Source organism: Diuraphis noxia, unplaced genomic scaffold, assembly GCF_037042655.1.
Source record: "Diuraphis noxia isolate RWA-SAM2 unplaced genomic scaffold, SU_Dnox_SAM2 contig0002, whole genome shotgun sequence".
NCBI lineage: Eukaryota > Metazoa > Arthropoda > Insecta > Hemiptera > Aphididae > Diuraphis > Diuraphis noxia.
In genome coordinates this window covers 62,743,820-62,762,365 of record NW_028301712.1, presented here as the reverse complement: position 1 = coordinate 62,762,365, position 18,546 = coordinate 62,743,820, and the positions used below count along the sequence as shown (strand labels likewise).

At 33.3% G+C, this 18,546-nt stretch overlaps 1 protein-coding gene across 3 annotated transcripts in view; it reads right to left on the bottom strand.

The window, feature by feature from the left end:
• Window positions 1-11,908: 11,908 nt before the first annotated feature.
• The window catches only part of LOC107161677 (uncharacterized), a 201,769-nt gene continuing 195,131 nt past the window's right edge, over window positions 11,909-18,546 (bottom strand). For all 3 annotated transcript variants that reach the window (XM_089218654.1, XM_089218656.1, XM_015508183.2), the window contains 2 exons: window positions 15,893-16,223; window positions 11,909-13,886 (listed from right to left, as the gene is read on the bottom strand). In XM_089218654.1, coding sequence (XP_089074780.1) covers window positions 12,695-13,886; window positions 15,893-16,223 — 1,523 coding nt within the window. In that variant the 3' untranslated portion in view covers window positions 11,909-12,694. The remainder of the gene's footprint in view (window positions 13,887-15,892; window positions 16,224-18,546) is intronic.

Below are 18,546 nucleotides of genomic sequence, written 5' to 3'. Positions count from 1 at the left end.
ATACCAAGCATGGGTGGATTACCCATCTCAGTTGGATCTGTCCATAAAGCGAGGTACTAGAGACTTTCATGAGCTAATAATCTTTGTTATCACTTCAATAAAAATATATTATGTTACACAATAACATATTATTTATTAATTAAAAGTCTAACGTATCATAATAATGAACTTCTTTTATACTACTATACCAGCATTTAATATATATTATTATTATTGTATAGGTAAAATAATAATTGTAATAACAATAGTAAATTTACCTAATTGGCTAAACATATATCAATTTATGATGGTAAATAATTATAGTCAATAACAATAATACTACCTGTATAATAATAGTAATATGTTATTAATATATTATTAATTACTCATGTATTATGGGTATATTGTTTATACATTGAAATTAAAAGCTTAACATTTTTCTAATAATCTGATATCTGAATAAAAGAAAATTAGGTACCTAGATTATCTTTGATTTGATTAAATTATACACCGACTTCATTTGTATATTTCAATTTTATTTACAAATTAAAATGACAATAAATTATTTTTTTCTGAAGAGTAATATTAGGCTGCTTACATATTTACCAACATTATACTTATTATTTTTTGTAATATTATTAATTCGATATTTTTATTTAAATCCTTCCTAGGTACTATATAAGTACCTTTTTACCTTTCAAAGCTCAAATTATTTTATTTCCAAAATAACTAAAAGGTAAGTACCTACTGAGTATTGATAGTTGATAGGTAAGTTGGTACTATATTAATATATAATGTACGATTAACTGCTTAAGGGCTAATAGATATTCAAATCTTAGATTAATTTTAAAGTCACACTTACCTAAAATTTCCCCTAAAATTCATCCTAAAAAGGTTTTTATATCGACAACCTATATTATGATTAAACACAGATGGAAGACTTTCAAACAACTGACAAACAGATACATTTATTATAGAATTTTGCTCATATAAAAACTTATGCGGGAACAGAAAACTATATATTATGACAATGAGTTATGACGCCAGCTGCAATGTTTGCTCGGTTTGCAAATTTCCGGTTTCTGTGTATGTCAGCGACTTTGGTGTCCGGAAATCCGATAAACTGTAACAATTTATTTTCATTATTAACGAACGAACATATAATATTAATAACAATAATAATATAAGTTTACTATATATTATATATAAGTAGGTACACTAATGTACCTATTGTATTATTATGTCAAATCGATTTACCTATACATGAAATTCTATAATACATAATCATGTCATCTCCAGCTCGGGTACTATCCCTTCATGATATGTACAAATAAGTACATAACCTAACCCAGCGGCGTAGCCTGGGGGAGGGCTGAGGGGGCTGCTGCCCCCCCGAAATGTTAATACAATTTAAAAATTATTTCAATGGTCTACAATATTCACTCAAAGTCTTAAATTGTATTTTACTAATTTTAAATTGTCATCTTTATTTTGTTAGTTTTCTATAGCTTCAGCCGTGCTAATGGTATTTAATGCACCGCTGTGTAAAAAATTGATCAGCTCCCCCGAAAAAAAATCCTGGCTACTGTGTATAAAAATCTAGTGGTTGAGGAGGATGTGAAGCTTTTCTAGTTTCCATTGCTCAAATAATTTACCAATAATACATCTGTAATTGAATAATGATAATATATAATTCGTTAATAAATAGGTACATGCAGACATACAATAGACGACACTTTTTATTAAGCTCATGGTTAGTTGACCTAGTCGCCTATATTGGATTCAAACAGGTTGATCCCGATCCACATATTATATAAAAATACATATAGGTAATATAATTCGTCTATCAGTACCTAATTACTACAAGTCTACAATACCTACAACCACCTACACCAGTGGCGTATACTCAAAAACAAACAGGAGTAGCATATTGACTTTTAGTCTAATGGCTATAGCCTATATACCTATAGTATTTAAAAGTTTATTTTTAATTTTTTTATACATTACACGAACTGTTACGTTTTGGATATTTTTGGGGATTGGAGACACCCACCCACCTACCAAAAAAATCAGGGGTAGCAGCTGCTACCCTTGAACCCTCCAGTGTGCGTCCTTGCAGGAGTCCTACACTGATTAATGGAGTCATAAATATGTGTTTTAATGGTATTTAATACGTATTTCAAACTTTTTGTGCATAATTTTCTCAATTTATTTATTTCATGTATTTTAACAATGAATGTAAATTCCTAAATTCATCACATCGAATATTATCGTACTAACGTATTTGAAAATATTTTTTAGAATATTTTTAATAAATAAATATTTATAAAAGGACACAGTCAAAGTAAAATGTTTTTATTACAATGAATAATATTATATTGTACGTCTTTTTGATCTTTGACCTTAACGATCTTTGGTCTTATTGACTCATTTGGTTAATGAAGATGAACTAAAATACTCTGGTCTCTGGAATCAAAATAATTCCAACAAGTGGCATCTACTGCGTAGGTATTTACCTTTATAATATATAAATTACATTGTGACAAATCCATCCCGGTCAATCAGAGTGTAGATGAGGTGGGTTTTATCAAAACTTGGCTATTTGAACCTATTATTAGTTATATGAGTTGTATGACCTATGGACCTTGTTGTTCAAATTAAATCATCTATATAATAGTGATATAATGTATCTTTATTAATGTTAATGTTAGCCAATAACCTTAGTTGTTGAGGCTTTAATAAAAAAATAATAAAACAATAGTGACATAGTGTTTCATTTGTTCTTAATTACACAGTAGTACAGTATACACATACCTTCACATATTTAATCTAGAAAAAAAGGCATTAATGTAGTTTTTTTTGCAATATGTAGTATAGTTAATTTTTTCCGAACACTTATAAACTTAAAAATAATATGTTTCATTTTGTAAAAATCAATTCAGAATACAATTTAAAGTTATAATATTAAATGCATATATATGGCATGCATATTGCTCAGCATCAATATTACGTTAATATAAAACAAGTAGGTAGGTATATCGTACAATTTATAATGTAAACCCATTATGGTATAAGATATATATAGCATTGGCATACTAACGGGGGTTTTGGGGGATAACCTGCCCCCAACCCCAAAATTATGGGTTAGGTTAGGGTGACCTAACCTAACGATGTGTTTTGTTATGTTCAGATGTTAGGTCATCCAATATGAATAAAATTTAAAAATTAACCTCTCCCCCTTTGAAATTCAGGTCTAAGTACGCCACTGGCTAATAGGTAGATCAAGTTGATTATCCTTATCTATATCCTCTTCGTACATTTTTTTTTAAATTTTTCAAACGTTGTTTTGTTTTCTGGTTGGACAGTGCCAAATAACCACTATTGGAGTTTCAAAGCTACAAAATAACTACGTATATTTTATGTATTTCTCCGATAAATTAGGTATGGTATTTAATCGAGGCACTAAAATTGTTTGAAAAAAAAAATATAAAAATGTTTTGTTCGATTTTTTTTCCATTTGCTTTAGTTCATTTTGCTTTTTTAGTTGCTTTTTTCCTATTACCAATCGATGGTGCAGTTTCAGACACGTAATACTCAACTGAAGGTAATATTGACTCGTGAGGATTTTGAATATTATTTGAGATATATGGCAGAGTTTGTATAACTTATAAGTTATAAGTATGGTTCTACGCGTTAGATATTAAAGTCAACGCTACCTCTATTAAAATATTCAGGTGATTCATTTAAAAGTAGGTAAACACTTTTAGAAGTATTTTGATTAAAAATAATTTTATGTCAGCGCAAAACAAAGTTGTTTTGAAGATAAATTATATTTTAACTATTTTTCATCATTGTAATTTTTAAATTCTAATGTTTTTGAATGACAGCATACTTATTGATTGTACCGGCATTATTTTAATTTTATATTCCTATATTAAGTAGAATATTTTTTCGAGAATGTCAATATTCAAAAAATCTAATTAAAAACGAGATTATGATATGAGTTAAATACAGTACTTTAAGTATACTTTTAAGTATTTTAATATTAAATGCATGGGGTAGTATATAGATCAGTGTTTCTCAACCTTTTTACCATGTCGACTCTTATTTTTATATTGTGTTGGGTTGCCAAATAAGAACATTATAGATAGATTTTGTCTTAAACAGTTTGAGTATTTATCATATTTAAAATTTTTCTAAATCCTTTGAGTTTTCTTGAAAAATTCCTTGTATTGGTTTTGTATTGCACTTAGCTTGTTAGTTGTTTTTAGGTCCTAGGTGGCTAATGACCTTATTTGGTTTTAGTGATTCATTTGCTCATGTCATACCACGAAAAACACATCGAGGAACACCCTTTCTATTTTTGTTTAAGTATGTAAGCGTTATAAGCGATAAGCCCATATTCATATCTTCATATTTTTATATTCTTACCATTTTGAATTACGGGATTTATAAAGATTTTGAGTATTATCCAAAATATGTTAATTTTTAATAATTGAGTTTTGATTACCTATCTGAAGTTGATGTATTTGGCGGTCGTTTGAAAAAAATCGTCGTTTATGACTGTGTATTGGAAATATTTCATAATAATAAATTTAGATAGTAATAGTGAAAACAAAAAAAGTGTATAGATAGGTATTTAAAAATATGAATAATAATATAGGTACTACTATAGACGACGATTATAATGATATTTTTATACAGCAGCTGTTGGTCTTAGCGTACTAGCGTCTAATATTAAGCTTTATAACTTGTTATATAATATGTATATTATATCTGTTTATACTTTTATTGTAAATTTTGTTATTATTATATCAGTTCACTGTTACTTAAATTATAGTGAACTACGTCTCGGCGTAACAATCACTAATATTAATGATCACTATAATGTACATATTATACTAGAACTAGATAGCAAATTCGTCTTACTATTTAAATTCCTATATAAATTAATAATCATGTTGAAATTGTTAAAAATGTACCATTGTAAATATCAATAGATGTAGATAACCAAGGCTAGGAACATCTAATCTTTAAAAAAAAATATAGGTATTTTAATGGTTGGCCAACGAGCACTGAATTGTCGTTTTCATAATTATTCACATGAATCGTAGACCACGTATTATAGTTGATAATATAAAATATTATTTAACCCAATATTTTAGTCCAATCGGACGAGTGAGTATCGACTAAATTGTTTGATATTCAGGCGATGTTCTCGTTGCATACTCATTAAGTTTTCGATACCAATATTATTTAGCCACGACAGATTCTATACATGATATTCTATTAAGCTTATTACTATATTCTTCGCTATCGCAGATTGGTTCGTAATATATTATACTGATGCATATGATATTTCATACCCATTTAATGTATACCTATGCATGATGTACAGTTGGATTATTAATTAAAGCCCATATGCTGCAGTACCTACCTATATACTTATAACAATAATAATCGAAAAATATTATTTTTTTTTAATTATATACTTTTTACGTATACGGTTATTGGTCAACTACACATAATAAAATAATAATAATAAGTATATATTATTATTAATAAATCGATTTTATTTATTTTTTTAAATTTTTTAACTCTTTAAAGGTTGGGTAACATTGTGGTATTTTTGCCGTACACTGCGAATGATTTTACAGTCGGGGTTTTCACATTACCGACTGGAGTCCAAAAAGTAGTTTTTAAGTCCACCGAGCCTTACTACGCGGTAAAATAGCGTGAAGAAAAGTTAAATGTTAATTATCTTTAAATTGTATAATAGATAAATTTACTATAATATCAATACTAACAGCATACTGTTTAAACTGATAAACGAAAAGTTTTACGTTAGGTATATGTCGTACATAAGACGGAGAGAAGACATATGCGACTATGCAAGTACGACTTATATTTGTAAATAAATTGTGAAATTGAATTTGAATTTAGCGTTGTTTCGGTCACTTTTATATCAATACAGTAACACGCGTTTAAAGTTTAAACTAATAAATTATAATACATAATGATATTATGCCATGAGTTAATTGGTAGGTAATGGCGATATCGATATGTAGATAAGTAGAGTAGGTTTATAAGGTCATTGGCGTGGCTATGCGTGTATATATCGTTCGATCTATCTCCGCTGTGAACTACCGCCAAAAGGCAAAAACGGTATAATAATTCCTTTACCTCTAAGGAAATTTAGATATATATATGTTGGTATTTTTTGATTACTAAAAATTCTTAGTACTTTTAAAAACAGCCTGGAATAACAAAAAGCAAATTAAGAGAATGTCAGCTCAATATTTGTTTTTTTCTTTTTCAGACCAACGCACGGCATAGATAAAACGTTTTCATCAAAGATATAATTTTTAATGATTTATGAGTAATCTTAAAATAAAATCAACTTCCCTACTACAAAAATTAAAGTTGATAATATTTTCGAGAATATCTGCACATTGTGACATACCTATAGGTTTTATTTCTTATTATAATTTGACTTTATATCCGACTTTCAAGGTAAAAAAAATGTTTGCAAATTTAAATTAAATGATCTATTAATTGTTTTGAGACAATATTTGAACAAATCGATTGTTATGCTCTCAAAAATATTATTTTCTATCCTTTTTGAAGGGTGATTTTACTCTGGGATCACTCAAAAATATTTAAAAAAAAAATAATTCTGCGTAAATAATGTGTTTTGTCTATATGTTGCGCGTGAGATAATAAATCTGTTTATTTGAATTAATTAAAAAAACGATCGTTTTGATTTCTTGGGATAATTTTTAAAAACATTAACACACAAGACACATTATGTTATCAATTATCTTATATTTATGCGTGTGCTACAAAACTCGGTTACGTTTCGTAATGTAAAATAATAATAATAATAATAATAATAATTGCAATTCGTATTGTCATTGATTTCAACCATTCAACCATAATGTTGCCGAATTCAGTTAGGGTATGCAAATACACCGTCGATACCTATGAGATCGGATTGGTAACCGGTACACATATATCGACGAGACAGCTCATCGAGCACAATATGCCCGAACTGCAGGACGAGCGCGGTAGAAGATCAACCGTGCTCCGGATGACGCTCGTTGCAGATTCGAACGCTGACTACATTTCAGTTGATCCGATCTTTCCAGCGCCAACGTTTGGTGATCTCTGAATCCGGCCAGACCGCAAGGCCGTGGACGACAAAAAAAAATGCATAAAGCGGCCGCGGCGGTGACGACGAGGATAATAATAAAGGAGATGGTTCCGCCGCAGTGGTGGCCGTGACATTGGCCGCGTGCAGGACGAATTATTCGAATTCGTTCAGCTCGAGATGAGCTCACCCAATAACCTTTGTGACAGTTTCCATCGTTCAGCAGCTGTACATCATAATAAAATTTATATCAACTGTGATCACCGCCAGTCCGGTAGATCGAGTCTACAGCAGTACACCTGCAGTAGCGTAACTGGAGTTCATTCAAGGAGGTGTGGCGATTTAAACACTACATTATTTTATTACTTATATATAGGCTATAAATGTGTTTAAAACATCACCAGTAAAAATTTCAAGTGGGCCATCTCCGGATCGCCAACCGTCAACTACTCCACTGCAGCGAACGACGCGCGACACCAAATCATCGTCACCATCGTTGCCGCTGCAGTTGTCACGTCCGAGAAGTTGGCCCACCGACTTTGGTGTAACGGCTCAAATTATTTTCACCAATATTTTGCGAGTTAATCACAAGAATTTGTGAGTCAGACGTTTATGAACTACAGACGAAACATAAGAATGGGTGAGACAACTTCACGAAGCACTCCAACATATTATATCGTTCTGAAATTTTATAATTTATAAAACAAGAATTGTCGAGATTTGTTAGAACTTACTAGCCAATTTTTGAAATTGGTGAGTCCGCTCTCGCCTCTTTACCCACAAATTCCACATTTCGATCGTATAGTCTGCCCACCCATGTTATCCTCTAATTTTGAAAATTGTATCAAATGATATCGTGTTGTGTTCGATAATTTGCGATTCCACAATTTTAGAATTTCTGATGAGGCACTGTTATAATACATAGTCACGAGGAGAATTGAAATTTGAATGTGTCAATTGTTTTTGTTATTATTTTATGGTTACCTATCTGTGATTATTTTCACGCTATGATCTTTTATTTTTCAAAAACAAAAAAAACGGTTTCGCACTTGGCAATAGACTGAGTGCAAGTGAAAAAAGTTACAACAAATTTTCTACACACAAAAGCAAAAAACTGCAGTGGGTGCACGGGGATCGTATTCCTGGACTCGATCACCTCGGCAATGTCGTGTTGAATCGGCGTCGCTGATCCACGTCAAATAACAGGTCGGCCGACGGTGACCGGCGCACTGTGACGAAAAAGGTAACCGCCGTGGAAGTCACAGGGATTAATCGAATATCATCGTTTCGAAGCAAACTATTCATGCTACGAGCGAAAGTCGTCACGACCGCAGAACCACAAATTACGTAAAATCGGTTGTTGGCTATATCATATAATATATGGCATCGGATATGAAATTTCGAAGTCGGTAAGTATCTACATTGCCCCATAATAACACCCACCGGATGTGCATAAGACTGCAGACGGTTACTGCAATATGTTTTACGAATACCTTGATCGGCTTGATCAATGGATAGGAACTGTGACGCGACCGGGGACGTTAGATGGTAGGTATATATTCCGTCGCCCATTGTTCGATAAATCTTCTTATTTGTGCCTTTATTACTTCCATCACCATAAGTCACCTAAATGTATTATAACGTCTTCCCTTTGAAAATTCATGGGCACTCCACTGATAGAGGAACCTCTGGAGAAGTTTTTTATATAGACACTCTCATGGAATAGGTATTATATAGATATACCTACGCTCACGCTGACCACCAATCGGTTGCGTATTCGTCGGAAGCAAGACCCACACTGCAGCAGTTTCGATTTGCAGCTGTTTTTAAACTATATATATTTCAAAATTGTATTTTATTTTATATATTTTGTATAAAAACGTTCTTTGTGACATGATATGCGAAATTGGTAAAATTATATTATACTTACAACACATATATTATAAATTTTATTATTTATAGTATTATTCTATTTATTTGATTGTATATCTTATAATATAGACATTATAATATCTATGGCGTAGGCAACGACGCTTTAAATAAATGGTAAATGTCATAATATTTTTATATTTTCAACTATTACCAGTGAAATTAAATAAATCAAAAAATATTCTGTATGTATCTATACTTTTGTCTTCCAGTGTTCACATCACGCGTTACCGACCGACATAAAATTATTATTATTATAGTTCGAAAATCGTTATCACGATTTTACCAAATCGCTATAAATATCGACAACGATCGGGTTACATATATAATATATATATATATATTTGAAACAATAATAATTACATAAAGGCAGCATTTTTTTTACTCAAAACTGAAATTTTTATACGCGTCCTGACACGCGTTGTAGTTTAACTGTCTCGTGGACACTCGAATTAATATTAATGAGCCGGAGCCGTGGACGATAAATAATATTATATTATATGTCTGAACCCTTGTCACGGGGTGAAAAAAAAGAAAATCATGACAGACACGCGTATTTCGACGACGACCGCGACGATGATAATAATAATAAAAAAAAACTGTCGTTGTCACCGTGGGGACTGCTGTTGCACACCGGTCGTCAAGAGTGTAGTTGTTTCGCCGTATTATTATTTCTCGTGACATTTCAGATATAAAATTATCATTATTTAATTTCAAGCAGTCACGTGAGTATTATTTCGTTAGATATTATAATAATATACAAGTAACATAGTTGAAGGTATTTTATAGTAGCCGTGTTTAGTTTGACGAACAAAATTTCGTGTGGAGACCTTCAGTAGAAAACGAGGTTCATAATAATCCGATAATATATATTATATTATTTGATATATTTTCATCAATAACTCTTCCCCTTTGTTTTAACATTTAATCATGGGCTTATTGATATATTCTGATTTTTAGAAATTTTGAGTGTATTTAAGACCACATATTTTTCAAATACTACCTATATAATTATGACTTATTAGCTTATTTATTTCATTAATATTGTATGTCACGAAGTAGCACTGCTATAGACTTCTTTCTCTTTAAAACAACCTTCCTCCATTAATTTATTCTTACGTACCTATATTTATAATTTATTTACAATAAATTATTCTTCTAAATATTATTTAGCAGATATAAATATATTTTTACCGAAATACATATTATATCAGTAGCAGCAGTTTGACATCATGTTCGATTTTGACGTTCCGCAAATCCTTTGCGTTTTTTTTTTTTTCGAAAACTGTTGTCACCTTTCAGAACGTTATTAGAAAAGCAGATTTTGGGTAGAAACGAACCTTGATGTTATCAATAGTCAGATAGTCATGACTAGTCAGATAAGTCGAGGATTTGTTGCGTGTGGGTCGGATTCGAAAAACTGGATCTCAGTAAGTTGGTACCTACATATCTGCAGTATCTATTTATATATATATATGTGTGTGTTTATTTATTTACCTGCAATATTGGTATGCACTACACATACAAATATAGGTAATGCAATATGGGCTGTATTAATATGCACAACGTTATTAAACAGTTATATTGGTATATGTAATTAGTAGGTATCGGATTGGGACTATAGGAATGTCCGACGGAACAACTTCAAACTATAATTTAGGTATTAACTACGTATCTCATACTGTAGTTGTAGGCGTACTACGCTCGCTCGTTAATTAAAACATCAATATGATATGAGTGTGCATATCATTATATTTATGTAGGTATGTAGGAATTTAGTAAAACTGTACTCGCTTGAATCACCGCGCGCTGCGGTTATCCAATCGATTTGAAATGTTGTGTACCAGATGTCCAGATTCCTCTTACCAATAGTAATTAAATTTACTCATAGGGGGTGCAAAGGGTGCACTTGCACCTCCTGGAATTTCAAACTATAATTTTGCACCCTCTAAATTTTCTATATTTATAATGAATAACTAGTGCGTACCAAAATTTAAATATTTCGTTTATTACAAATAATTATAACGACGATAATAGTTGATAATTATTATCATACATACAAATATATTATCTATAAATATCTACAGTCTATAAACATAAATTATGCTGCTGTTATTAATATGTCAACTCAAACTACTAATATTATAAAAGAAATGCGATCAGATAAAGTTAAAATATTGGTAAAAAAAAATTCAAACGAATCGAGGGAATTTGACATTTTTTAGATAGTTTGTAGCATTTCTGATTAGTTTTGAACCCCCCGAATTGTAGCGAAATTATACCTATGAATGTACTCATAAGTTATATGGACTAGCAATATTATGCGGTATAGATAGATGACCTGCACAATTATTGCAAAATTGCAACTAGCAGTTGACGGCTCTGCATCAGGATAAATATTAAATTAAGTCATTGGTGAGCATAATATAGACGTCAATATCGTTCGCAGTAATACGTGGTGTATTCCTTCTTCAAAATTTTTTACTAAGGCTGCTTCATCGATGCATCAAAAATTTACAATTGTATTTTATATAACTTTATATTGTAACCTGAAAAAAATATGGCTTACTAAAATTTTTGATTTTCCCTTTATGGATTGCCATGGGAGCAATTACTATATGTGATTCGATTTTTGAAGTTCTTAAAAAAATTTGAGGCGACCACAGGCAGAACTGGAGGACGGTAGTGCATGTAGGTATATTGTATAACACCATCATAGTCTGAGGATAACGGACACTTATCTCGAAAGCGGAACTTTCCAGCCAAAAGCGGGTCGTATATGGTCACGTTAGATTTACATCTCACACATCATATATCGAATATTGGTGTTGTTGAAATAAAATAGACAGATTAAAAAAAAACACATTCATTTATTGGTTTTTCAAACATAAATAATAGATTTAATTATTCACAATTAATCTGTACGAACAAAAAAATTAGGCAAGTACTTACAAAATTATTACAATCGCAAAATAATATTATACACGAGTGAAGTACATAACACGACAATTAAACATAATAATTTAAGTATAATATATAATGATATTTTGTCTATATATTGTACATGTTGTATATAAATATTCTGTATACGATTAAAATATATACACAACATAATATATATATTATATTATGTACACGACACTATCGTGGAAGATCCACGTACGTAGGTATACCTATAATCTATGGTACACTCAAAGAAGTAATCTAGGGGGAGGGAAAGGGGTAGGTGACTGACCCCCAGATATCTTATTGAGCCAGCCATAGTTATATTTTTATCTGATAGATTTTTAGTTTTCCAAATTCATCCACCCCCCAAAAAAATATCCAAAGTTACGCCAATGTGTACCTATTACTTTATTTAGATACATATTTATATGGATGTACGGTAAGAGAAATACTAAGTTGTACAGGAGTATATATATAATAAGCTTTAGTGTTGGATAGTTACTTGGATAGATCTTAGACTTATTGGCATTATAGTTTTCGTACAATTTTATGTTCAAAAGACATAGATAATTATATTAATATGAACACCAAAATCATGGCAAATGCTGTTGCGCTTAGATCCTAAGTGTAGCTCGTCCTTTTTTAACTTTATAACAGTTGAATTATTGTTTTATTTTTCAAAAGCTTTCACTATTGTATGACACAGTTCTTGTCGTCTACCGACTGTTGTTGCTGATGCTGCAGATGCTGTTGCGACTGGCCACCAGCTGCGGTCCTCTTACCGGGTGACCGGTGGGCGGTGGCCTGCTGTTTGGCGTACGCTATGGCGTCGTTGGGCACGTACGAGATCCTGGCCGCGGCGCCAGCTCCAGGTCCGTATGGCCGTCTAGCTGGTAACCGGTATACAGACAGATCGTCAAGCTCGCTATCCGAACTGGACGAGCACGTGGAACAGCAACCATGTTCGGCGGATGAATCGTTACCGTTATCGTTACCGGGTACTGGAGGCGGTGGCGGAACTGGCCTGCTGTTCCGGCTCCGGCTCCGACTCCGGTTGTTTCGGCCTTCCCGTCGTCGACGTCTGGTGCGTCCGGAAGCCGGTGGGTCGGTTGACGACAAAGCGGTACCGTCAAAGCGGACAGACCTTCGGCCACCCGAGGTCGTGGCCACCGTCTCGGGAGTGGACGATGACGATGAAGCGCGACGCGGCTGCGATGGTGAATTTGCGACGGCCGCGTCTATAGCGGTGGGTGGAGGCATGGCGCCAACCAGTCTCCGATCGACAACGGGCCGGCGGCTTGAAGACGACGAGGATGGTGGGGATGGTTCTACGGCGGTGGCCGTAGCAGTGGCCGCGGCCGCGGTGGTGAGTTTTTCAAATTCGTTCAGCAGCCGATCGGTGATCTCGTCGTCAGAGATGAGCTTCTCCAGGAACCTTTGCGGTAGTTTGCCGTTACTTAAAAGCCGTTGCAGCTCGTAAAGCGTGTCGTCCAACCGGCCGCCGTCCGTTCGGTCGACAGCGACGACAGCTGACGACGTAGCAGCGAACCCGCGGCCGTGTGGTCTGCTGCCGTCATCATCGTCGGTGGCCAACTCACCGTCGCCACTTTCGTCCCTGTTCAACATGGTGAGCACTCGCCTGGACTCAACCATAGCGATGTCATTGCGCCGCCGCCGCTGTCGCACGTCTAAGTCAGACGGTCGGGCGGCCACGGCGTTCGGTGGGCCGATGTGCGGCGACAATACGCCATCGCCTGCAACCCGCTGCTGCATGTGTCGCGTCGGCGACGGAGACGACGCGCCGCTGTTGTTTGCGTTCTGCAATGCTCTTCGACCCATCAAAGGTGACCGGCACGCCGATTGTTGTGACGGCGAAGGTGACCTGTGGAAATCAGAGGGATTAATGTCGTCATACGCATGCGGGTGTCACAAGAATCAACATTTTGGGATAGTGATTACATATTATAATTATTTATAAAAAATTTGCATTACGTTTATATATTTACTTACATAACTCGCTCTAATAACTCTAACCCTATACTTAGCGCTTGTGATATTAACATATTCGGCTAATTTTATTTACCAATTCAATATTTTTGATATTTTATAACATTATTTTTTTTATTTTAAATTAGGTAAATTTTATTAAAACTGCCATAATGTATAGAACTTAATGTTTTGGCAAATAGGTACTGGCTACAAAAATGTCATACTATTGTTACACTTTTATTGATTTATAAGGTTAGGTGCTACGATTAGCGATTATACTCGATAATATGATAATATTAGGCATTATATTTTTCGATATTTTTTTCTTCTCCCATACTACGAAATTCACCGTCTCTGAGAACGCCGGTTTTATTATACGAATTGAACGGGGGGTGAAGTTTCCCAGATAGCTTTCCGATTAAATGTGTCTCGATTTCGCGGACGGGTCGCGTGATTAGGTGATGGAAGCGATTACGAACACGCCATAACGTTATTGGAGTGACGTTTTTATATTTTTCACACCGTCCTTCTGCCGCGCACACATGTGTTACACGCCTAAACCGTCTCGGTGAATTTTTCATCTATTAGAGTGTCGGAGAGTACATGGCGACAAAAGTCAAAATAATTACCCACGTACGATAGTGGTTAGTGCATCACACATTGTGGTGGCAGCTTTCGACCATGATATTATATTTCAATTGGTTTACGACTTTCAGGATACCGAAAGCGCGCGCTTCCTTATAGAACGGTCAAACGGATATCATACTATGCCATTATGGTATAGATTAAGTTTTTCTAACGGGTTTTTATAAAAAAATCCTAAATCTTATCAAAATGTCCCGAATAGGACCAGGTGAATTGTCTCTTATTTTTATATTTTGACTGCTATATACTCAGCAGAAGGAGACACGAAAAATGTATAGAACGATAATCGTTGACGAAAACGTTCGATTATTTCTAAACAGCTGAAATTAAAATAAAACAAATGCTTTTGACGTAATTGCGCATATTTATTATCACGTCATGTAAACGTTAGGTTTATATTATAAGTTCAACGTGTCGCTATCGAAAAACATAGGTAGGTTTTTTTTAATGATTTGGGATCAGTTCGTTTGTACTAAAAGGTATTGTAGGTAATATCCGTTTTTAAATGTGCATTTATGCGTCAAAACAATGCTCAGGTTAGCATGATTATGAGTATAAAAAGAAAAATTATGACGAGACAATGTGTAAAGTGAAGTGAACATTGTACGTCAAATTTAAGTAAAAGCCTCGTAAAGGCGATAGGAGACTAACTTTTGACATTTTTCAATAGGTCTTTAATTTATAAAGTGCAAAATTTAAAACAGAACATAAAGTCGTTCAACTGTTTACCATTCACGTTTATAATTGACGACCAAACGTGATATAAGAATAGATATGATGTATCTAAGTGATATGTTTTAGCTTATTCACCATCAGTACTTTTTATTGAAATTATCAATCTGTTTTACTTATCTGAATACTGTCTCAAGCAAAATTGTAGACTCATTTTTTATGTTTTATCGAAATTTATCGTAAAATATTTAGTGAATTACAAATTGTTAAGATCTACATCTTTTTGTAATTATGCATTAATCTGTAAAATATTACATAAAAGTTATAAGATACGCATTAAAATAATAAAATGTGAAATATAAAATAGATACGAAGAAATTAAAAAGTTTAGAATTCCTTATATTGACAACGTTGCACCATGAACGTTATAGCGTATCATACAGTTTAATATTGTGTCGTCGCGGCCGGAAAAAAAAACATTCAACGGAATAAAAAAAAAAAAACTCAATCCCTATACAGTAGACCAACGATACTATCGCGGAGGAGGACGATAAAATCGTATTTAAAAACAAGGAAACCTACGCAAATCCGTTGGTCGTTGCGGTCCGTTTTCTGCTGCCGGCCGGCGAGTCGGGTGCGGCGGCGACCGGTTGCAGCTGCAGCGTTTGCGCGGGCGTCGTCTGTGCCGTTTGCGCGGCGGTGGTGTCGGCGTCGGCCATTTCCGATTCCGGCCTTTGCGATGTCGTCATCGACGTCGTCGTCGTCGGAGGTTCGCCTTTGCTGCAGGCGATCGAACAGAAGATGGCCCCGCGACGGGGCAAGAACGGTCTGCCGAGCAGCGACGATCTGCATGTGTGACAGCAGAAACACTGTTCGGTGGCGTGCCAGTGTTGTCCTTCGTGACTCATTTGTCCTGTGAAAAAATAAATGTGACAAAATTATAATTTATAACATTACGTATAGGTACGAAATAAGAGCTTGTAAAACATAATGTATACGAGGTACTGGTGGTCATAATAATCATCAGATAGTGTATATGATTTAATAATATTAGTGGCATCATATACGTTGGATGAGTCCATTTATATCCAACCCGCAGGCAGCGACCCGACATCAATTTTTACCCGTCCTTAAATTGAGTGGGACGTAGTTTTCGCTAATTTTTTTTATAAGATTTTCTCCGACATTATTTATTATTTTGATATATTATGATATCTATATTATTATTATATGGTTTATATGAGATGGGATAACGAAAGCTGTAGTAATTTTCATGAATATATTATTTTATTCCAACTTCCCCCATATACCTAATATATCCGTCATGTCAACTAAACTTGCATTTTTGTATTTCCTAGTGATGTACAGTTTGGATTTTAGAATGTCTAAAATAAGTTTCATAAGTCATAATATTATGTCGAAAGGTGAAGTGTTCATGGATTTTTTTGGAAATTAATTTTTCAACGCATAATCGCGTGAATTACTAAGTCGAAACATCAATTTATGTTGATGGTAATATACATGAGATACCTGCGGACATCATAGGTAATACCGGGTATACCAGTCTTCACATAAAGCCTATAACCAAAAAGGTAAAAACTATATTATATATTAATACATTGTCAGAGTTATGTTTGTATAATATTTGCATTTTCAATGTTTACGCAACGCTCGATTTTTTATGTAAACTTTTTTTTTATGTTCAAATAAGCTTGCAGTAAAAATATTATGAAATTGTCCCGACTGTTTAAAACTTTAAAAGGTATCGCGTAAAACGATTCACGCCACCAACTTTGTGATATTAAATGTACATATATTTTGTGCCTTACTAAGAATAATCTACAACGTTTCATTGATTCAGTTCAATTAGTTATGTTGTAAATTAATAAAAAATTGTAAATCTGCTAAAATATTATATAGAGAAATGAATGATTAGACTTTCGAACCGAATCCAGATCAACTTGTGTAGTGATGGTCTGTACCTCAATATCAACATGTCAACTCCCTCTGACTTTATAGATGAATTAATTAATATACCACTATTATACTATATGTTAAACTATATTGTATAGTTATGTAATATTAAGCAAAATGTATAATATTATTCACGTATAATAATACACACAATAGTCAATAATATTACATTAGATCCATAATAATATATGTGACGTGTTCAATGTATATGTCCTCATAAATCATTTTCAGTAATTTAATTAACGCACATTGTCATTATAGTATTTGACATCATTTAATCGATTATTCGTGTTTGGCGTACAGTCCCACTAAAATAATATCATAAATATATTTTATTTGTTGTGTTGACAATTATCATAATTATTTTCTATACTCTGGTCCGTGCTTTCGCCACTTTAATATACCGGCCGATACGCCACATTTTTCTATTTCCCGTTTTATCATTTTAGGTTATAAGAAAATGTGGCAAAATACTCAATGCACTTCTTCACATAACAATATTGCCATAGATAATACACATAGCTGTATATTACTGTCTCGAAATTACTTATTGAACACGAATATTAAGCGAAAAAAACCGATAACGTAAAATAACGTCATTCAAGCTATTCTGCAGCACGTTCTACTACGCTATGTTACCATATTATATACGCGTATACAAAAATAGTGAACAGCCATTTTTTAGTTACGAATTCAACATTTAATAGTTTTATTTTATTTTATTATACCTAATTATTAAAAATAATAATGGAATAAACGTTTTTTATCAGTAATAATATTAATTTAGAAACTGATATATGATTGGTCAATATATCTCTGGTGTACCTACTTTATAATAGGCTAAATATTTCATAAAGCAAAATCGCAATTTAGTTTGCATAAAAATCGTCTGATATTCTTATCACAACTTTTTACCGACACCAAAAAATTAACAATAAATATAAAATAACAAAAAAAAATTCAAAACCCATCACCCCTTCTAATTGTATTATGATATAGGTACGCCGCTGACTGTGTATAGGCACTTCAGCGGGCGGCATTGCTGCAGATTGTAATATATGAATAGGTAATATATCATAATAATATTCATCTTGCCGCAGCAAACGAAAGAAAAAGTCGGAAAAAGTTAAAACCGTTTCGAAATCTAAAACGTGTAGACACTCAAACGACGTCGATACCGGTTTGTCCGGCGTGCGTTTATAAGTCGTCGTAAAAAAAAAGGAAATCATGCAACGATGATGGAATAAACGATAATACATAAT